General features: G+C 42.3%; 1 protein-coding gene across 5 annotated transcripts in view; it reads right to left on the minus strand.

The window, feature by feature from the left end:
• The window catches only part of IQSEC1 (IQ motif and Sec7 domain ArfGEF 1), a 339,541-nt gene that overhangs the window by 265,910 nt on the left and 50,238 nt on the right, over window positions 1–23,393 (minus strand). For all 5 annotated transcript variants that reach the window (XM_061472971.1, XM_061472972.1, XM_061472980.1 and 2 more), the window contains exon 2: window positions 851–880. In XM_061472971.1, the coding sequence (XP_061328955.1) occupies window positions 851–880 (30 nt within the window). The remainder of the gene's footprint in view (window positions 1–850; window positions 881–23,393) is intronic.

The raw sequence follows: 23,393 nt of genomic DNA on the forward strand, positions 1-23,393 counted from the left end.
AACGCCTTTAGATGCAGAGTTCTAAAAATACCCCAAACAAGCTGCAGGGTATTATGGTGAGCCCACAGCCAGTGCCTTGGACCTTGCTATCATTGATTAACAGTCACACTCCTTAAGAATTGAGGCATCTGCTTAATTCTTGTGGTCTAATGAATGTGGAACACATCCAGATTCAAGTATGCCATTGTAACCTTTCAGTCCTGTTTAGAGCACTGTTACAAGCTCTACAGGTTTGGCTCACACAGACACGTTTTCCTACAGGTGGGCTTAAAAAGAAACCTTTGAGGTAACAAGCATAAAATACTAAAGGAGTAAGTTAAAAGCAAAGTGTCTGATAATGACATGAAATTCTCTAAATTACCTGAATCTTCCAAGGATGCCATGACTACTGTAATACTGAGCCAGTGAAGGTTCTTGCTATCAAGCGAAGCAGAGGAGACTAAAAAACCTGAACAAGCACATGGACTTCTTCCCAACACAGACACTGCCCTGAAAACCAGCAGGCAGCTGGCTCCCAGCTTTGCCAATACAAATGACTACTGAGTAATCAGTTTGATTGAAAACTAGCCATAATACGCCTTTTGCAATTATAAAAACCAATATATTGAGTATTAAGCCATATTGGAGAGAGAAGCATTCAGGAAATGTTATGATGTCTATTACTGAACTTAGCCAAGGCAGAAGATTCTTTTAATGAAAATACAACTGGCATGCTAAGGAGAATCAATAAAAACCACACTGAAAAAAAAATCTGTTTCCATTTAATGCTTTTAAATAAAATTATGCTTTTAAATGCAGTATTTTCTTTGAACAAAGACATCAAGACAGGAAGAATACAATGTTCACATACCTGAGGCTTCTTGAACTGTCTCCTTCAGACCTGTAAAGCAATACACAAACACTTAGGAAATAATTACTTCCAGCATTTCTAAACCACATAGTCTGAAAATATTCTCCATGGCATCCTCTCCCTTTGCTTTCCAGGTAGTTTTTCTTGTTGCACTTTCCCTACTAAAGACTTTTGAACAAGAAACCAGTCTGTTGCGGTTCAGAATAAATCTTGTCAGAAGTTAAAAACCAGTTAACACTTGAAGTCCATAACTGCAATATTAAAATACGTTCTGACACCCTCTGAACCCTCAGAAAAGATCTGCTGTACACACGCAATAACAGAGACTTGTGTTCCACTGTGCAAGTGAAAAGCACCAGCCTCTGTCAGGATTCCAGAAGCAGAGAAGCTTGTACCTTTTCCTTTTGTTTTAAGCTTTTTTTCACTTTAGCTGAAAAGGTCATAGGCAAATGCATTCCGGAATCCCATCCCCAGCCTCATTAGGCACTACTCAAGGGGCTGTGGCTTGCAAATAAAGGTAATTTAAACTATTTTCAACCCCACATGTGTCTTATTCCATAAATGTGCAAAAATGAAGCGTAAGACGCACGAAGTTACAGCAGCTCTTAAAGGGCATATTATTCTCAAGGTGAGATAATTTTACCAATCAAACAAAAACTTCTTCCCCCTGCCCCCAGTGGTTTTAGGTAAGCAAATTTCATGTAGTGTCACTTGTACTGAGAAGGTTTCCTCCTCTGAAGGGGAACAGAAAGAGAATACTGCCAACATCCCAGGAAGGAGCACAAACCCCAGAAGGAAACATACAACCGTCTTTTCCTTACCCCAAAACAATCCAGCCTCAGTGCTGCAAACCAGGAATGAAACATAGAAATCAAAGCAGGAGATTCCAGGGTAAAATAAAGCCCCAAACCACCCTTTCCATGTCATAATCATACAAGGGATCCAAATAAAAAGTGATCAATCCAAACTTTCAAGCTCTAGCACTTAAGTGACAATAAGCTAGCGCCAAGGTTGCCTCCTCAAAATCAAAGGCAAGGGTATTTCTTTAGGAAATAAAGAATCTTCCTTAGTATGAGAAAAAGATAAGAAAAAAGTAGAACCAGTTTCTTATTAAGATGACTCCCACCTCCAACAGTAACTTGCATATTATGCTAAAGGCAGGAGAAAAAGTTATAGCTAGTGAAAGTTTCCTAAGTCTAACATCAGAAAGCAAAGAGTACTAAAATCAAAGTTTTGGATTCTATTGTAGAAAGAGGTCCAAGAATTGATGTTTTTTTCCTCCCCACTTTTATGACATGCTCTGTCTTTTTCCTTGAGCTCAAAGAAGTCTAGATGATTTTAAATGCACAAGCTGAGAGGAAAGAAAGAAGAGTGAACATAGTGTCTTGGCTCACAAGATACTCAGGCAGCAGGAGGAGCGCTGGAATTCAGCAGTGTAAGTGACAGAGGCGGCCAGGTGTACCTAGAGGAGGGAATCAGCTGGTCCTCCTGACAGCTAGCATCACAGACTGCTTTAAACCAGAACAGGTATCAGCAGAGTGGAAAATTCTGTTGTTCGGAGCAAAGTGAATCAAATTCTGCCTGGGAAGATGTTTCACTCTCTTGAAACTGTTATCGTTGTCCTTCTACCTGAGGTGATGAAGAATCATCACTGCCCCTCACTTAAGGAAGAACAATCATTTAACAGGACATCTCACCACTGTAAAAACCCACTGTAGCATTTGGTGTGCCTGATAGTATCCACCTGTACGAAAAGCACCCTCAACCTTTTCGAGAGCTCAGACTTTGGGTGTTACTGGCATCATTATCTGTTATCATAAGGTTTAACATACTACCTATTGAAAAGGTTTTCCAAAACAATGTGGAATCCCACAAATCCTCACCCAGAAGAGTTCTTAAATATGTAAGAGCTAACACCCTGTCAGTTCTTGTTAATGAAGACAGGATCCAAACGCAAACTGCTACTTCCAGCTGTACCACTGCATTTTATTTAAAACATTAACATATAAACACGCTCAAGACTTCAGAAGGGCTGTGCATTTCCATCCCAGCAGCATGCCCACATAACAGCAGCGGTGTGACATCCATCCTTACCGGCCCGACCATAACAGAGGTGAGGAAAGGACTAAATTCAAGCCTCAGGCTGCAGCTGCACAAATTCTAAGCTGACCCAGTGTTAATTCCTCAGTCTCTTGTGCTTCCCTTCCCATTTTTTAAAGCCTGCCTGGTCACCTTGTTAGGTTTCTACCTACATGTACATATTCCAATGGCCAAAACATAACTTCAGATCAGCTTTTTGTATACGATTGCCTTGCTCCTGCAAGGGTGTGAACACGAGGACAGGAAGAGAAAGGAGCTCCTCGAGACATCCCCAGGAGTCATGGAAAAATTAATAAGTGTTTAACTGACCCCTTCCCACACTCAGTTTTCAGCAAATTGCATCTTGCAGAACACACACCTTACAACTGAAGAAGATATCAAAGGCAATTGCTTGGACTTTCAACTTTTCAAATAGAGATGGATAGTCTCAATTTTCTGCCTTCCCTCGACTGGAATAACAAAACCATCTGAACCCAGAAAATGCCTGTGAGTGCCCAAAGCATTTGGAGGTCACTAGAAGCAGCAACCAGTTTTCCTAGACCACTTTTCCATCAACTCACCGCTCCTCTCACCAAAACTCAAGTAGTATTTTAACTAAGGCAAGGAAAAGCAACAAGGCAAAGGTGCCCCTGGCTGAGCTATGTCCTGCACCAAGGCTGGACGCAACAGCATTCCCAAGCTGATCTCTGTCCAACACAGCTGATAAGGAGGGAAGAGGGACCACCATCCCTTCCTCATTTTTAGGATCCCCAAAGGTAAAAGAAGCTGCTCGATTTCACGACTGCTAAATATGCATTTTCTCAAATTAGATTTATTTATGAGTAAATCTTACTAATCTTACAAATAAGATCCATTTATAAATGAATAAGATTTACTTGACTAAATTCCAAAGAGTTATTGAGAGACTGTAAGTTTTATTCAGGGAATGAGCAATTGGTTTGCAGGGCTGAAAGAACACTCTGCTGAGGAAACACACTACTTGTAGTTTGAAATAAAGCATTAGATTTTCTTTAAGTGCCCTTTAAGTGCCAGGATTTTGGATCAATATTTAATGTTTCTGCTTACGCTGTAGCACATGCTAGGCTCTGGATTGTTTTTTTTCTTTTTGACCCAAACAACACAATTGACACTGTCACTGCTGAAACAAGGAGAAAGGTGACAAAATTTCTGGTAATATATTCCATTATTTCTCTTAAGGTAGACTTTAAAGCAAGAAAAGGCTACAACATACAGAATATCTTCTGTGCCATTTATATATCCAAGTTACATCAGTGATGTGCAAAAAGTCATGCAACTTTCTCCAAGATTCCTCCTGCCATCTCCAGCTGGTTTCCACTATTTCATTTTGAGAAGAACTAAATATTAACTAACACAGTCCATTAAAGCACCAGTTTGTCCTCTTCCTGACCCCAGAAACATCATTCTCAGCAGGAAATACAGTAAAACCCACCCTTAAGATTGGTGGAGTTAATAGAAGCAGAACTGACTTTGCTACTAGGCCAGGAGAAGGCACCATCATAACAAACCTTGAACCAAAACCCAAACAAAACTGAACCCCTCAGTACTTAAAACCTACAGGAGACCACAAACCAGAGTGGTTATTCAGATCCTGAATGATTTTTCGGTTCCAATGAAGTACTGCCATCACCCTCCATCTGACAGTCTACAGCTGTCAAAACTGGGTATTGAAGAGAACATCTCCATTTGTGTTGCCAAAATGACTTATTATCTGCTGCTTTGAATACCCAGGAGACAGTCACCACTCTCCTATAAATATGCCAAGCAGGAAAATGACAAAGAATCTTGGCTTCCAGTTGCTGAGCTGGTTGGCTGTTTTTCAACAAAGCCCTCTTGGCGGGAGGTTGTCAGCTCAGACAGATTGAAAACCATCAACAGGAGTACCACAGGTGGGAGGAAATCTCTGCACGAGACAGAAAAGCCACTCAAATTGGGAGTGTTAGAGCCTCCCACTGGCCACCAGCAAGGCTCCTCTTCCATCAGGTGACAGCAGGGCCTTCAGTCCCAGAAGACACAGCTTCAGAGGCACAGCTCAGCCAATGGCTCTTCAAGACTCCAAAGATTTTATAGCAGGTCTCTGGCTCACTCCAGCGGGAAGCACTCAGTTCTGTTGTTCCCCCATTAAAGTAATACTAAACAGGCTCAGTCAGCTGCTTTGTTGTTTCCACATCAAGCTATACTCAGAAGTGATCAGCGCGATGTAAAGCTGCTTCCAAAAGCAGCTTCAGGACCAGCTTTGTGTCTGACTCCGGAAGAAGTCATTTTCCAGATAAAATACTGTTCACAGCCATTAGGGGCTTTTACATAGACTGATGTACACAACTACCCCTGCAACCATTCCAAGCTTAGCAGATACTTTATTTGGGCCATGAGCAGGGTTAAGGCCATGCCCTATAAAAACAGGTTCTATAGAAAACAGAAACACCCGATTTAAAACTCTAAGAGTCATGTTCAAGATGCAAACTTTTGCTTAGAAAAGCAGCCAAAAGCAGAGCTGAAATCTTACTGTAACACCCAACCAGTGGCCAGGACTTCAACACAGTTTCACAGCCACATACCTACCCATGTGGTAGGAAGCCAAGTCGTATCTGCTCACCTATGAAGAGGGACCATTGCCATTAAGGTAAAAAAAAATGGATAAGAGCCACAGTTTATAGCAGCGTGCCACACTTCCATGCTAAATAATCATACTGCATCTGAAATATCTTCTTGCAAGCCACATAAACTAATTTTGCTTTAGCAGACAGGTATGAGTATACAGTAACCATGTATTAAAGAGCATTCTATTTCCATCTTTTACAGAAGCAAAAGATTGAAGCAAATCCTTACAGAGCAATACCAGAATCAATACATTTGATTAAATCTTGCTTTGATTTGAGCATAGAACTTGCCTCAAGAAAGCAAACTACACCTGATACTACTTGTGTATCAGGTAATACATTAATTCTTTCAGCATTTAAAATACAGATGAACGGTTACTTTCAAGGGAAAAAACTTCAGGGAGAATTCATTAATGGCTATATAAACGTTGCTACTCATATCATGAGTAGGCATTAGCACGTTTTACTATACGGTTGCTATAGGTGTTCTATTCTGAGCAGCACTACTACAAAGATATTGCCAGGAAGCTTCCAGCCCTATCTAAAGGCTATGAGAGCTTTCTAGGATTTGAGGGGTTTGTGTCTCCCTGATGTCGCATGCCCCTTTGCATGACAACAGATGTGCAATACTCTGTTAAGTAAAGAAACACTCCAGGAGTCTGCAAAGGGTGGCCTTGTTTGCTGCACATGGAGTTGTAGCATGTATCTGAAGCTCACTGCACCCAGAGGCAAGCATGCCTGCCGCCTGCCCGTGCCCTCCTGCTACACTAGGTCCAGACCAGCATCAGCCCAGCGCCAGCATTGCGCAAACCAATCCGGCCACTCACACAGATGGAATGGAGATTTGCCTGTTCGAAACATGGGTTAGTTTGCAAGACTTTGTGTTTCAGACAGGGCCAGAAAAATTCTGCTGGGCTGCAGGCTCCCCAGAGAAGTGACAAAATATGAAGTAAAGATCTGTCGAGGCAGTGGCGTTTTAACAAAGTGAGTTTCAGGACAGGAAAAATGATTTTGACACTAATTACAGCCCTTTCAGCAGGATTTTGTATGAAGGAATGAGCACTCACTGCAAAAACAAGCTCTTGGGCTGCCCGTCACAGTAGTAATAGAAAGAATAAATCAATTACAGAAGTACGATTCTGGCATTGCAATTTGATTTAATATAGAGAAAAAATGGTCTGGCACAGCAGGAGAACCACCATTTTTGTGGATTATTTGAGAACAGCAGCATCCTAATAGTCTTATTGTCCAAATACTGCGAGGGAGTCTAGCAGTCACCGGGAATAAAGCACTTCATTCAACCCCAGAGCCCACGGGACAGGATCTCAGGCAAGCTTCTACAGAACAAAGTATCTTTCAGCAGGTTACATCCCGCAAGTCACTGGAGACACATCAGGGGTAGGGATAAAAACACTGCTAGTAACAAGTAAAGGGCAACCCCTGCAAAGAGGTCTGAAGTCAGAGTAAAGCTTCCCTGCTGCAATGGCTTCACCACTTCCCTCTTCAGAGGTATGCTTACTAAATCAAAAGGGACATGGACCTGCTCAAGCTAAACCAGAGGGTGCCATGAAGATGCTGCGAGGGCTGGAGCAGCTCTGCTCTGGAGCCAGGCTGAGAGAGCTGGGCTGGGGCAGCCTGGAGAAGAGAAGGCTCCTCAAGGGGAGACCTGAGAGCAGCTCCAGTGCCTGAAGGGGCTGCAGGAAACCCGGAGAGGGGCTTGGGACAAGGGATGTAGGGACAGGCCAAGGGGAATGGCTTTAACCTGCCAGAGGGGAGACTGAGATGAGCTCTTAGGCAGAAGCTCTTCCCTGTGAGGGTGCTGAGGCGCTGGCACAGGGTGCCCAGGGAAGTTGTGGCTGCCCCATCCCTGGCAGTGTTCAAGGCCAGGTTGGACACAGGGGCTTGGAGCAAGCTGCTCTAGTGGAAGGGGTCCCTGCCTGTGGCAGGGGTTGGAGCTGGAGGAGCTTTAAGGTCCCTTCCAACACAAACCAGTCTGGGATTCTGCGATCTCTTCTGCCCTAAAGCCTGCAGGGATTGAGCAGGGGATGAACAGCAGTGATCAGCACCACCTAAAAACTGCCACTGAAAGTAGAACTGCAACGAGTACAGCAGAACAACAGCAGAACCGCTGCAAGCAGCAATGCTGCGAAACCTCAGAACACACTGGCAGGACTGCAGTGGCTCCTGGTAAAATCTTTCCTCCCCGCTGCTTCCCCAGCCTGGTCTCACTGATCAGAAAGCCAGGCCCTAGCTCAAAGGCTTCGTCCTAGAGGAGCCTGAGGCTGGAAACTGCTCGCTTTTCTCATCCCTCTCTCCCTCTGTACACGCATCCTCCCGGTTTTGCTTTGATCCAGCAGTTTACTCAGAAGGAAACTAGGGAGCAATAAGCTTATGAGCCTCCCTGCCTGCAGCTGAGGCACACATGGTAACACCAGGTGACACCAGCACATGGACACACACGAGAAAAGTTAACAAAATGTGGTGCCGCAGAGGCCCAGCAGTTAATGTCACAGCCGCTTCAACAGCACAGGACTGATGGGCCCAGTAATCCCTGTGAGGTTTTTATTGCATGCATTTAGAAATACCACACTCTCTCAACAGCCGTAGATGCCTGTCTGCAGCATCCCTCATTTCAGTAGCCTCTGGCTATTACGTTAACTCCTTCAGGCATAGAGAGCTTGAAGGGAGGGAAAAGGCAGAGTTGTACCTCTTTCTTACACAGAGGGAGCTACATAAAGATAACTCAGCCATTCTTTTACACTCCAGCTTCCCCATGCCTACAAGGCCAAAGCAGGAGCCAAAATCACCAATACAGAGCTGACTCAGACATGCAATGATAGGACCCGGCATTTATTCATGTCTACCCTGCAGCCCATGTGAAAGGAGGTACAATTTCAGGTACACGTCCTGCTCACAGAGGCTATCAGCCCCTGGGCACCTTGTGTCTGGATGTCCCAGGGAAGTGGCTGTGTACAAACCAACCGGAATCACACCTGACTGCAAGGGAACTATCACCTCCATCAGCTTGGATGGGCTCTGTAGTTGAGGGACTCCCACAGCCCAGCCTACCCAGTCAGTTTGAAAACCAGCAGAGGGTCAACATTTATGAGATATTTTGCCTTTTTCCATCCTAAGAGGACTGAGAACTTGTCCTGAGGCATTTTAGATAGTCTTTATAACCGGGGAGTGAAATCCTTCACACTAATACTGCTATCCCATTAACAAGCATGTCTGATAAATCCTTTTAAGTGAAAATAAAATGGGTGATGGAACAAAACTGCACTGCAGTAAAATCAAAGTCATTCACATGGCTGGTAGGTTTGAAGTTTGGTTCCCTCTGTTTTCTGACGGTGGGAACACAGCCCCCAAGGCAGGAAACACCCTGGTTTGCTGTGTGAGGGCTAGCAGTGCCTTAGGTCCATCTCCAGCTCTTCCCCTGAAACTGTGTCTTTCCCATGCAGTTAGGGAAAATGTCATCACCAACCCCTAGTAAAGGCACACCTCACGGCACAGCCCAGCAATGGTGTTGGGAAAAACCTTTGCCCCTAAGGCAGAGGATGCTCTTCCCCAAGAGGGGGGGGGCTGTTCCAGGGATGTGCAATCCAAAAGCATTTCCTAACCTCCAAGTTTCATTGTATGGAAACGAGAATAAAAATGAGTGCACTTCTCATGTCCTGCAGCAAACACTGTAAACTAAACTCAGGTTAGTTGTTTCCCTTTCCTGCTCAAGCTCTTAACCAAAACTCAATACTTGGTAGAAACAGTTTTCCAAAATGCCCTCTCCAATTTCTGGTACCAGAAATCTGTATTTTACACCATATCATCTGCATCATAATAGTTTCTAGTTGGGATGAATACTCTTCTTACTGCCTGTCAGATATGAATCACGAATTCCTCTGAGCTAGCACTGGTAGGTGAATAATGCAGAACTGTACCTCTAATTACTAACTATCAGTTGTACCAGCTTAGAGTTACACCAGTTCAGTACTTGGAACAGGACAGTTTATTCTGTTACAGAACAGAAACAAAACAGAGCTATCAGTAAAAGCTGACATTTCCATACTGTTTGATGGAACTGTAGCTCAGCAGCATGTAAATGCATTTATAGTGGCACTTCAAGTAGCATCAGTTTGTATTTTACTCATGATATTCTTACTAGATGTACAGGTTTGTATTGTCTCTAGCAAGCAAACAGCTCTTTCCCAATACAGTGCATCAGTATCTTGTATTATTACAGTGCTTCTGCTGCCAAAGTGAGGAGACACCTTTTCCTCCACTTAATCAAGAGAAGCCCACCACAGAAGGCAGAGCCTTCCAAAGAATTCCACGAGTTACCACAGTACCAGCCTCATGCTAAGGTCTCAGGACTCTTCATCACTTCACGACACAGGGAAAGAAGTATTCTTTGATGCCACGTTTTTAAATACTGGTTTCATGTTATGATGAATGTACTGAGAGTGTTCCGTTTCATTACTCCGTGTTTCATATGCTTCAGTTCCCTGGGCACCATTCCATCCTCATGCATGCTGAGTACTCATAGCCACAAAACCCCCAGCATCAACACATTTGGACTGCAGAAAAGCAGGAAGAGCTTAGATGTGATTTCCCATCACCAAAAGTGAAAAGAGTTTCAATTCAAGTCCGAACAGTATAAAACTTAAAACTTCTATCACAACTACATACAAACTCAGTTTGGGCTGGTACTTGGACTAACGGATCTTTATTGCAGATCATGCATGAATGCACACCATCCCACATGAAATCGCATAGTGAAGTTAATACAAAGTAAGCATATGATCCACCAGCTGAAAGATCCAATATCAGTTATATAAAAAGCATTTTCAGGCACCATTTTGAAAGGGAAAAGAAACATAATGACATCTAGTGCCCAATCCCCATTGCATATCATAGCAATGAAGTAGATCATTGCCAGTTCTAGGGCTGGAACTGTTCCTCTGTGACCAACTCAGGGTGCTTGAGAACAGAGAATTACTGGTTTATGGCAATTCTCCCCAGGTAAACTGATACAACACAATGCAATGGATCCTGCTGTGCTAGGGAGGAAGGAGGTGTAACAAGAAAGAGTTCTGTATTACAGCACAGCATACAACTGTCTGCTTAAAAAAAAACCATGGATAAGTTTACCAGAAGGACTGGATATTAGACCCATAACCATGCACTAACCATGTTCACTTTTTCACAAAGAACATAAACAATCACATTCTTTTTGTCCTATATTTTCTAATTTTTATTAAAAAAAAAATGGAACTTAGCTTTTTGCTATCTTAAGTGACAATATTCTGCAGATGCCCTCTTTTTTACTACGGCTCAACTACTATGCAGTCTTTGAGCTCCTCTTTGCACACAGTCAGGATGGAGGTCTCCCCAGACGTAAGCAGTATCCTTCCCTTCCAGCTCTTGGAATGCATTGCTTATGTGGCAGTGACTACCAAAGCCTCTTCAGTCCTTACAAAGGTGTTAACATAGAGACACTTCTAGTTAGCATGTAAAGATAATCAATTCTAACTGAGCCTGGACAGGAACACTGAAAGCAGCCTCTTCCTTAGACAGTAGATGCCACTTTTTGTCTGTTAAAGCTAAATTGTTAAACCCAAGTAGAAATGTCTCTCAATCCATGAGAGGCAGAAAATAGTTGTCTCCCATAGACAGCTTATGATATTCTAACATAAATACCATGAAGTGCAGCTACTGGCTCACGGTCTCTGTAAAGAGCTTGCTCCATCTATGCCTGGATTTTTTACAGCCTAAGTGGCCAAGAAACTTGTGTTCCAAACTCTCAGTCATCTCTGATGAGAGATGGGTAAAAAGATCAGCTTGATTTCATTCCCCAGCCATCCCCTGGTGCACATGCTACTGTGCTGCCGGCTGGCTAGCAGTTGGGTTGAACGTGTCCTCTCCACACTCACCTTGCTCACCAAGGACACACTTTTTTAGTAACCTTCAGTAATCTCTTTGTGCTTACTGTCTGAAAACAGTTTGCAGCAATGGAATGGATACAAGCCCCACATGTTTTCACAAAAAGCAGCCCCTCCAGCCTGTGCCGAGTGCTTTCCATCAAGGTTACAGATACCATCTGGCTGCTCAGCAAGAGGCGGGGGAACACGCTTCCTCCAGCATGCAAATAAAGACCCAATCGTGGCACCACCTGCATAGCCTGGGACAGCCTTCCACACCTGGATATTCAACAAAAACATTTAAATACACATAAACCTCAGCATACAGATGCAGCTACCTCAGGGCACTTTCAGCCAAGTGGAGAAATACCATGATCCTCTAAGCACAATCATCCATGTTACGGGGGGAAAGTACGGAGGCATAAGTCCATCTTTTCCAGGACCACATTAATACAGCATGTATACCCAAGTAGCAGTGGTCTAAACACAAAGCAACTGAAATACTTAGTTTCTGTCTGAAGCATTTGCTGTCCATCTCAGGAAGGGGAAGCAGGAGGGCTTGCTGGAGGGCAAGTTAAGAAACCCCTCCTCCTCTTGCACCCCTGAGAAGCCTTGTGTATGTGACACGTGTGCCATCATTCCACTCCCACCAGTTACACTGCTAGCAGAGAGGCTCATCCAAAATGACTTCCTCGGCGTGTACTACAGAGCAGGACAGAAAACAATCATTGAATAGAAAACAGCCAAGCAGAACACAGAGCAAGGAAGCTTTGTTTACCAAGTTTGCTATTATCCTTTCCCACAGCAGGTAGCAGGAAGGGTTTCATGAAATTACTGCCTCCACAACAACCCGCCAATGCACTAAAAAGGCTCTGAAGTTTCCACTTGCTTTATGTGGAGTCCAGCACCAATACCTGTCTCATGAGATTAAGCAATTAGACTCTGCAGTGAAGCCAGTTTATGATCTAAGTAAGAATATTGCCAAAGAGCCATATGGAAGGGAAGGAAATATTTTGCTTTGTTAAGCAGGAGGTGCTCTTAAAGTCAGCACCAGAATAGACTTGAATCTGAAAACATAGCTGATTAAAATAGCTTTGGTTTATGATCTCTCAAAACCATTTTACCTATTTTAATTTTTCATCCCCCTCCTCCTATTACTGTTAATTGTTTGTAATTTGTAACTGCTTATGAGAAAAACATAAATATTACAAATATTGAAGTTCCATTTGAAAACATCTCATTCTTATTACATACATCATTTCATAAATAAGCCAATCCCCCTTTTTTCCTCCCTTAGAGCTGATGCCTTTCAAACCACCTCCTATTTCCCCTCTGACCTGCACACTTGTCCACCCCTGCCATGGCTCAGGAACTTCAGATCAGCACTCACTCACGTGTTTCTTTATAGCTCAGTTAATTGAGTGACATCTTTTTAATAGCTGAGGAAATGTGTATACAGCTTAACCTTCAAAGAAATGAAGAACAGCAGAGTAAGTGTTTAATATATAACTGTACTTCAGAAATCTCCACAGAGAGCAAGTGGAAGACAAACTTCCCTGCAGAAATACAAAGTAGTATTAAGAAACATTAGCACATCATGCTCCTCTGGACTGAATGTATCTGCAGAAGGCACGATTCTAGCTGAAAGGAAGAGCAATCATAAGTGACAAGCCACAAAACAAGATTATTTGACTGCCTTTCCATTTACAGGTAAGGTCTTACAAGCAAAGAAAAACCTCTTTAAAACTGGAGTTTAACTAAGGAGTGCACTCTTTTAGAACTTAAAGCAATATGAGACTAGGCAAGTATGGCTTTTCAACAGCCAGGGGTCCCTCACAGAGGTCCTTACCTCTAATGGCACCCAAATGCTTTTTAGACAGGAAGATATCTGTAGCAGAACACTTTATCAATTTAGCCTGTAAACACGTGATCATCAGCCATAAAGATTTAGAGAATGATCAAAGGGAACTTCACCTTTGACTTTTACCAAGTATTTGTATTTTCCTTCATGAAATTTTGTCTACAAAGAGTTGTTGTCGATACGCTTTTCTGACATACGCATGGATTGGTTAAAGTCAGAGTGAGCGGCCAAGGAGCCTTCAGCATGAATGAGCTATTTTCTACGCATGGAATTTGTGCCTTTAATCCTCAGGCTTTGGGGGCCATTACATCTCTACACTTCCCTTTCATATCAGACAAGCTCTCACTGTGCTTATTATATAAGGAGCAAGAACAAGCAGTAAAACTTACAGGGACATAGCTGCCATCAAACTTCCATCCCAGGAATTCATTAAGTCGTTGATCCCATTGTAATTACAAATGAAAATCCAGCATCTGAAACCTCCCCACGCAATTTAAACCGAAGTATTTTATGGGTAAAATTTCAGTGTAAACTACACTTCAGTCTACTTCAAGAGAGGCATCTACACACTAAATGCCACACACAGATTATTAGAAGGCCAAGTGATTTGTCATTAAACTGGAAAAGTTACCTTTGAAAGCGGTGCTTTTAGGGCACTAACTAGATTTCACACTAAGATGCAAGACAAGAATTAAAGCCTTAACACATTTAACCTCGGGATTAACCTCCCAGCCTACAAGGGCAGTATTTGGGATGATGCCAAAGATGAAGACAACCTGAAACATCTGGAGACCTAAAACTTGCTCCCAGTGAACTTGACGTGGCTTTCGCTGGGAAGAGAAATGTCACCATCAAGGCAGGAGCTGTTTGACTTTCCAGATTGTTTCTGGTAGACAATCATTCTTTGCTAAGTAACCATGTTAATCTGCCCCTGAAGTCAGCCTGACTACAGTAGCCACTGCCTGGGCTCTGCTGCCATTGCTATAACCCACTTCTCCAACTATGATTAAATCAGAAAAACTGAAGAGATGAAGGCAAAAACAAGTATATATTTTAGCACTACAAATCATTAGACAGAAGGCATAAACAATGGAATTTAAGTCTTAAATTTGATCTCATTTACTCAGCTAAATCTTTAGAAGCACCGTAGTTTGTAAGTACCAAGCCTTTGCATGCAGAAATGAAAATAAAATGCCCTACTATAAGAGAAAATCCCACAGACAGGATTCCTGGCTTCTTTGTAGATGCCTGGAAGCCTCCGTTTCAATTGTAACGGCTGTACTTACCGCTAATGGTTTTCTTGCTGTTAGTCACATTCCATCTGTCCCAGAACCTGCAGTGGTTATTGGCTGAGCCATCCCCAGTATAAAATGCCCTTCCTTGGGTAACCCTGAGGTTACAATTTCTTGGCATTAGTTTGGCACTGGAAGGAGCAGCATAGCCTAGTTCTTGCCTTCCGAAAAATGCCTTACAAGAAATTCTGCTGGCATTTTGTTTGCTTGAGTTTTGGGGTTATTTTGGTTTGGTTTTCTTTTGGGGGGTTTTGTGGGGCTTGGTTTTGTTTGGCTGTTTGGGTTTTCTTTCTTTTTCCTTAAGATCAGCCCCCCACATGCAAGCTTCAGTACAATTATAACTTTCAGGGAGAGTTTTAACAACTAATCCATTCAGCTTTCGGAAGCATTACCTCAAATACCTTCTTTATCCTCTGCAAGTGTTACTCAAGCACTCCCTGAGAGATGCCAGTACTATCAACTTTGCCGGCTTTGCCCTCAGTTCACTCTTCGGTACTTCCAGTTGCTTCTTGACACTGAAGCATTGTAGTTTTTGTTTAGATCAAAACACTCTCCAACAGCTCCTACTGACCTAGACACAACCTTTAGAGTCTTTAGAGGTTTTCTTGCTGGGGGTTTGAGATCTTTCTTGGTTACTATAGCTTTTAAATCCTCACAGCATTACAAAACTAAATGACATGTTGTGCCATTGTTCACAGGAATATGTTTCCATCCTGATCTTTGGTAGCATTCTGCTTCAAGTGACAGCAGATCATGGATACATCTATTTGCCAGTAGTAAGAGCATGTTCACCAGGACTTCATTAACCATTACCTTATCAAGTAGATGCACATGGACATGGGCCCACAGCTACAGCAATTTAGCAGCCCCAGACTTGCATTCCTGTTTGTTCCACTGCCAAAGCAAGCAGAGGGCAGGGTCTAGAAGAAGGCAGAGTTAGCTGCTAGCTGATGTAACAACACTGCATCTTTCCTACCTATTCCTTTGGGAGAGAGATGGAAGCCCATTTTACATGGCAAGGCAGGCCATTCCCACAGTGACATTCTCAGTATTATTTTTACTTCCAATCCATTTCATCTCAGCATTTTCACTGCTTAAAAGCTCATTCCAGAGCTCTGCAGCTGCAGGATGCTGACACCTCAGTATTGCACAATGGAAGGCACCGCAGCAGAGGTCTCTGTCCTCCTCACTATCCTTCTTCACCTTCTTTTGCCCTTGTGCTGAAATTATGTGAAGATTCCCACTGCTTCCCTACTGCTGGGGAGGCCAGGTGACCTCTGGACCACTTCTCACAGTTTCCTGCAACAAAGCCTGACTGTGCTTACGTTCCAAAATGCTCTACCTCCTTCCTTTTGATTTATGGACATGCACTCAAGGTCTTTGCTCTGTATTTCCATCCCCAAGTATCATCTTCGGGGCTGGAAATTATACCCAGTATTGTTCCTTTGCTGCCACTTTATAGCCTCTTGCTGCTCTGCGATGTGCAGCATTGATGTTGTTTACTCAGCAAACCCACATACTCTACTGTGGTTAGAGCACACTGGTACAAAAGAGTTTTCAAAGGGAAAAATGGGGGTGGGAGTGAGAAAGAGCAGACCTATAACCAACCTCAGCCATAAACCAGCAAATTTTAGCTCTTATAGTGCTTATTTGGCTTGGTGCCTTACGTTCAAAATATGATAATGTGGTTTTATTTGGCTGTTGTCACAGAAGACTATAAACAAATGAATTTATTTTTAGCAGTGCTTGAGCTGCTTGCAAAATTTAAATAAAGCCCCACGAGTGCTACTGGCACAAGCAAATGCTACGATACCATTTGTCTGGCACTCAATACATTAACGGCTTAACCGTGCTTTGTCTTCTGGGGGTCAACACTCGAAACGTGTAAGAAAGTTGTTATCTTCAACGTTGTAAACCAGCACAAGTTTATCTGCAATAGGGGTAGAACTGGGGGAAGAGTATCCTTTCCGATGCTCATCCATCAACAGTCCATTTCTGTTGTACTCCGTCATTATAAAAGCAGTAATATTCCACGCAGGGAAAGAGCTACACTCAGTGATCACACATTGATGATACTCCAGAGGCTTATGACATACATATTGAAATTTAAGATCCCTTTTCTTTTATGATAAATCAACTGTTCCTATGTTGTGGTTTAACCCTAGAGGAAAAACCACTTCAGTTTATGAAACAATTTGGGTGGATCACTGCTACCTGGCACAAAGAGTTCCCAAATCAACCTTGCCTGATAGAAAGCAGCTCTTCTGGATAATGGTTCCAGAGCCCCAGCCCAGTCTGCAGTTACAGTTAGTGCAGATGTGGTGTTTGCTCACTGCTGAGCAGAGGCCAAGGAAAGCATAGATACACACATCTGTTTCCATGCTGTACAAAGTTTTTGTGCTGCAAGTGGTTGTTTAGAGAGTCCTTCACAATTCCAGATCAACTCAAGTGTCACAGAACTAAAACAGTATCATTACAATTCCTTCTTTAGATAACAGCCAGCTTTTCATGTTTTAGGCATCCATGCATTTGTATGGCAGCAAACTGCCTGCAAAAGCAGAAAAGTGGAGAGACAGCAGGACATAGGATATGTTTGGTATTACAAATCTGTCCTGCTCATTGTATAGGCATAATCTGTAAATATCCTAGATATTATATTATAATAGAAGATTTACATATATATATATATATATACACACACACATAGCATCTATCTAAGTTTGGCCATGATTAAGAGGTGTAATTCCTACACAACCACAGCAGTATCAACTTTAACTAACTAGTGCAAGAGACAACAGCAGCAAGGGCATGGTGATTCCTATGGCAACATCAGCACAAAATGTACCAGGTCTACTGAAAACACTTGGTTTTTCCTTGGGTAACTGAAGGCTTTTCCGCTGTGTCCCCATTGTTACAATTATTTGAGCTATAATGAGAACACAGTTAGGAGGTGTGCCCATTAGCAGTGGATTCTTTTCTTTTTTAACATAAAAGTATATAGTATACAAAGAAGTTTATAAGTTTCTTCAAAAGAGAGACAAATATTCAAGTATAATTAATAGCATATCAAACCCTATGGGATAGAATTTAGAGGACATCTTGTCCTTGCAACTTCCATACAGAAGAGTGCACAATGTACAGATTTAGACCTTAGTAGGTCCATCTTTTCATCTTTCTTACTAACACTGTTCACTTCTGGTAAGGAGGCTGAGGTTGGAAATAGCCTTGCTAACCCCTGGCTCAGAAGCAGGTTGGTGAATTTGATACACTTGGCTGGGAATGCTGCACCCAGCCTACAAGCCAGTATTTACTATGAATGTGCCTTGAATTGCAGAGATAGTTTTCCCTTCCTGCTAACATCCTTTCATCATTCATCATAATGTGCTCCCTGGGAAGGCAAAAGGGATGGAGATCTGCATTGCCATGTCATCCTGCCTCAGAAAAAATAAGCAATCCATGCCACTTGTCACTGGGCTATTTTTGTTGCCGCTATCTGCACCAAACTGCACAGGGCTGGATGTCCTGGGCATTGTGCTCATTTCACTATTAATTTACATTGATTTTTTTTATCCCCCAGTTAGCCATGTGGTGCTTTTATCCGGCCTACAATCTGAGTTTCAATATCCTCAGGGTAAGTGCACAGTTACTGTAACAGTGCCTTGCAAATTCAGCATTAAGCTTGTCCAAAGATGACACTAATTCAACATAACTACAGATCATCCTATTGCACACCGTTGTCAGCAGAACTTCTTATTCTTTGAATTTTCCAAGAAAAGTCAAAAATATCCCAGACTCGTTTGTGTTGGAAGGGCCCTTAAAGCTCACCCAGTTCCAACCCTTACCACAGGCAGGGACACCTTCCACTAGAGCAGCTTGCTCCAAGCCCGTGTCCAACCTGCCCTTGAACACTGCCAGGGATGGGGCAGCCACAGCTTCTCTGGGCACCCTGTGCCAGCGCCTCAGCACCCTCACAGGGAAGAGCTTCTGCCTAAGAGCTCATCTCAGTCTCCCCTCGGGCAGGTTAAAGCCATTCCCCTTGGCCTGTCCCTGCAGGCCCTTGTCCCAAGCCCCTCTCCAGGTTTCCTGCAGCCCCTTTAGGCACTGGAGCTGCTCTAAGGTCTCCCCTTCAGGAGCCTTCTCTTCTCCAGGCTGACCCAGCCCGGCTCTCTCAGCCTGGCTCTAGAGAAGGGCTGCTCCAGCCTTCAGAACATCAACTGAGCAGTTATTACTAGAGGAACAGCATCTTCTGAATTCTGTCGTTCTGACCATCAGTGAAGCATTAACTGCTTATTCAGGAGGCCTGCTCTTGACTAATACAGGACCTTTGTTATAAGATTATGTGGACCAGACCAACCATTTGTTTTATGAGACAACTTTAGCTCAGCCACTATGCTACAGCAAAAAAGTACTAATTTGTCTCCTCTTTTATCACAGAATCATAGAACAGTCTAGTTTGTGTTGGGAGGGATTTCCAAAGTTCATCTAGTCCAAGCCCCAGCAATGAGCAGGGACATCTTCAACTAGATGAGGTTGCCCAGATCTACACAAGTTTTCGGAATATAAAGTCAGTACAGCACTGGCCCTAACCCACTTCCTGCTCACGTCAGCCATGTCATTCAACTCCTGGAAGAGGTCTAATCAACACTAACATTTTAAGTGAGTGAGTTCAGTCTTTGGCAGTAGTATCAAAACTAACACTGCAGGTAAACTGCTATAGAAAGCCTTGGCTTAGTACTTCAAAATGCATGCCTATCAACCCCAACTCATTGATTTTCCATACCTCTTAACTGCAACACATGTATTTCAGACTCCTTTCTTGACGTTGAGGCACCACAGTAAATATAGGTCTTTTTCTAGCAAGATGAAGTCTGCTACTTCAATTAGATGACAGACACTGATTTTTCCCCAAATGATTTTTTTCCACTGTCAGGCACAGCTTATATTTATGTATCTTCAACAGATCAGCTAGTTTGGCTTTTCCTGCCCACAGACCACCTCTAACTGGTCTCTGTCCTGCCACAGAGAGCACTGCGGTGTGAGCCCTGCCTAGGGGAGAGAGCTCCTGTATTTGCTCATTGTCACTCATTTCTACAGGGCAGATGTGTCAGAAGCACAAAGAGCAAGGATGTTACAATTAGGAACCCAATAATTGACTCCTCCACTTTAAACAACTTCATACCACCATTTTTCCAAGTGGTACCAAACTTGTCTCACTTACTAGAGATTCATTACTTCCTGGGATATTATGCATGGACATTTCCATATCTAATCTAGTGGAAGGTGTTCCTGTCCATGGCAGGGGCTTGGAACTGGATGAGCTTTAAGGTCCCTTCCCACCCAAACCAGTCTGGGATTCTATGATTCTATGTGGAAGTGTTGAACCTGCTTACCTTCTCTCTTTGTAATCAGTGGAAGGTTAAAAGATAATTACTAGACATAGTAAGTCTCAGTTCCAGGTTCAAAGAGAATACTCAATTTACCAAGACTCTTTAAACTGCAATGTATTAGACATCATTACAGATCATCTCCATTTCTCAAGTCTGGGTTATGTTTACTGAAGCTACTTCAGATTTACATGAAGAGATGAGATCATTTAAGTAAGATGCTTATAAAAAGATACAGTCTTATTTTCAAATATGTCTCAATGACTTCAATACGTATATTCCATTCTTTAAGTCCTCCCCCTTTATAACTTTTACCATATAGCACTCACAAAACAATTCCAAGTCATTCCAACTCAATTTCAGTTCCAAGACTCTACAGCATGATTTTCTTTTCATCTGCTCCCGCACTTGTTACAAGTATTTACAGCAAATAGAAAGGAAAGGATGTGGTAGGTTCCTGTAGGCAGATGGAAAAACATGATGTGTACTTGTTGTCATTTGTGAATTTAATAGTTTGAGTGCTGATTTTCTGTACTCTTACAAAAGATGGTCTTGCAATACACACCTACAGTATTATTAAGTTGGATGATTTCATTCTTGACATTTAAACTTCCTGCTTATAAGAGTAGAAGTGTTTTTAGTTGTTTCTAGTAAGTTAACTGAGAGTGGCACGCAATGGCTAAGCATATATGAAACGAGGACCGCATGGCAGTGCTTTCAGACCCTATTCATAACATTATTCATAGGCAAATAACTCAATGAAATTAGCACATACCAGTGGTGACAAGGCATAATTTTGTTCGTCAACCATGTCAAGGGTAGTACAGGTCATTACACTGACGTCTGCTGGTCTCTTCTGCTTTCAATTAAATGCGCATAAATGAATCTCAATGCATACCAATGGCTTGTTCAATTCTAACATTTATAATAGTGTTAATTGCTTTTACCCTAAAGAGAAAGCAGTAAGAGGATTGTGTTCATCACTAGTTGTTGTGTAGTAACAATACTATAGAATGTATTTCAAAAAGAGGCAAGATATTGTACGAAGTGTTGATCCTGAATTCACAGTATTCACAGATTCATTTTTCCTTTCATGCAAGCAGTAATATGAACAAATTAATACCCAGCCAGTGGATCACATCCCTCTCACACACCCGCTTGTGTTTCTCTTCTATTTGTTATTCAGATGCCAAACTAAAAATCACAAACTACTTAAAGTTAAAGAAAAACACAAAAAGAATATCCTAGAGACAGAAAAGCCTGCAGACGCCATGGTGACTCAAGTCCAGAACTAGGCTAGGACTGCAAGAAGTGCATTGGGAAAGGGGTTAAGCTATATTTCTGCTCCTCTGACCTCCAACTCCTATGTAAGAAGTCACAAATTCTACTTTTATTCTAAAAACATCTGACTGAGCTTGAACGCGTTTTCTCTGTGAAAATGCGTGTAGGTGAATGTTGTCAAGACAGAGGCAGTACAAGCTGGCTGCATCTGGATCCCAACACAGATCCCAGCAGTTTGTACATCCTGCCTTCTCTGTCATTCCTGTGTCCCAAAAAGGTGTACAAGAGCAAAAAAAAAAGCCTAATTTTACTTCTGTAGCAGTGAGTTATATTTTATCACTCATGATACGTTAACCTGAATGAATTTGCAATATTCCATAAGTACCAAACAATAATAGTTACAGACTACACAACTATGGGTAGCACTTCCATATTACCTCATTACAGAACCACAAACTTTAATACACATCTGCCCAGAATGGATCTTCATGCTCTCAGAATTACACTGCGAGAAAGCAGCACCGATTGCTTGGGGACTAAGAGCAGTGCCTTCAAAATGCAGGAACAGACGTTTATACACCCAGTTGTCTTTTTCAAAGGGGGACTAGAAGGAGCCTGTAATACACCTCAGTTCTTCAGATTCACATTTCATTTGGCTACTTGAGGAGCAGTCACAATTTCCACAGGCCCGGTGCCCAGCCTGATAAACATCCTAATAAATCCAGAAGTCACTGGAGACAAAAACCTTTTCCACAAGAAGTGGAAAGTAGCGCTTCTTCCACAAAAGCACTAGTTTTGAGAACAGCTCCATGAAGGAGGTATTCTGTTAGGTGTTTGTGTGTCACAGCACTGCTGGGGCTTCTCTAGAGACAGTTAGAGGTAACTAAAACTGAAAGTATTGGTCTTTTCCACTGTAAAGTGTTACTGACGATGACCAGAAAGTATGGGAAATGAAGAACATTTTTAACCTACACCTACATACACTGAAGCCACAGCATATTTAGTTTCTAAAGTTGTCACTATTTTTAAATACCCCAATTTTAGCCATGCAGAAATCTTACTATCTCTCACTACACAAACTACTTCAGTCACACAAACTACTCACCTACCCAGCAACTGCCCAATTGTTGTTCGGCTCTACTGCACTACTGTGCTTTTTCATTTCGGTATTTAGGCTATTTATTTGCAGACATTAGAATAAGCCTGCCTTTGAACCTCTCATGCTAAAGCAGTGATTTTATAACAGTTATCGAAGTTACACTGAAGAACCACTTTTTCGTTCACCGATGCAAAAAGCTTATGCTCATTATAACTCACAAAGCAGCTGAACTACGTGGGCAAGAGCAATGTAGGTCAAAGAACAGCAAAAATCTGTCCATTTTCATTATCCTGTATGTTACAGAAATTACATCCCCAGACACTATAGCAAATACTATTTTGTAAACTCATTTCTTTGCCTTTCTCATCAGCTTTGCTTTTTCCACTCACAGGAATTGCAGATCCATGATTCTGAAACACATTTGGAAGCCAGCCCATTAAATCTCATTCTTTAAATGCCCATTTGAGACTAATCTTTGCACTGTTGACAAACCATCACGACCATTTCATCCAAAGTATGGTTGCTCCAGCACGGCTCAAAGGGCAGCAGAGAAATTCTCCCAGATATCTAACACAAAGGCTAGAGAAACATCCTAAAACATGCCCTGAATCAACTGCCCAAAGCACAACGTGGCAAATGACCCATCTAGAAACTCTGACATGGTTTCTGTGTATTCTGTGAATAACTGCTCTGAAAACAGTTAACAGGAAAAGGTACACCTATGCCACCTGGATATGCTGTACACCATCAGGTTTGTTGTACATACAGATGCGCTCTCAGACACACTATGTACTGCTCATCTCTGCCAAAAAAATCATCTTTGATTTAGATTAACTTTGTTCTTTTCTTGGGAGGAGTTGTTTAGTCCAGTGATTTAGCTCAGTAAAATAATAGGGCAGTGAAATAATTTTAATCAAGTATTGCCCTACAGAGTAAAATACATCCAGCTGAAAGAAAACCAAAGTTAATTTCTGTGTAACAGGACTATCACTT

Source organism: Pezoporus flaviventris, unplaced genomic scaffold (assembly GCF_033815535.1).
Source record: "Pezoporus flaviventris isolate CSIRO_AGI_PZ_B2104156 unplaced genomic scaffold, CSIRO_AGI_Pfla_v1 ptg000073l, whole genome shotgun sequence".
Taxonomy (NCBI): domain Eukaryota; kingdom Metazoa; phylum Chordata; class Aves; order Psittaciformes; family Psittacidae; genus Pezoporus; species Pezoporus flaviventris.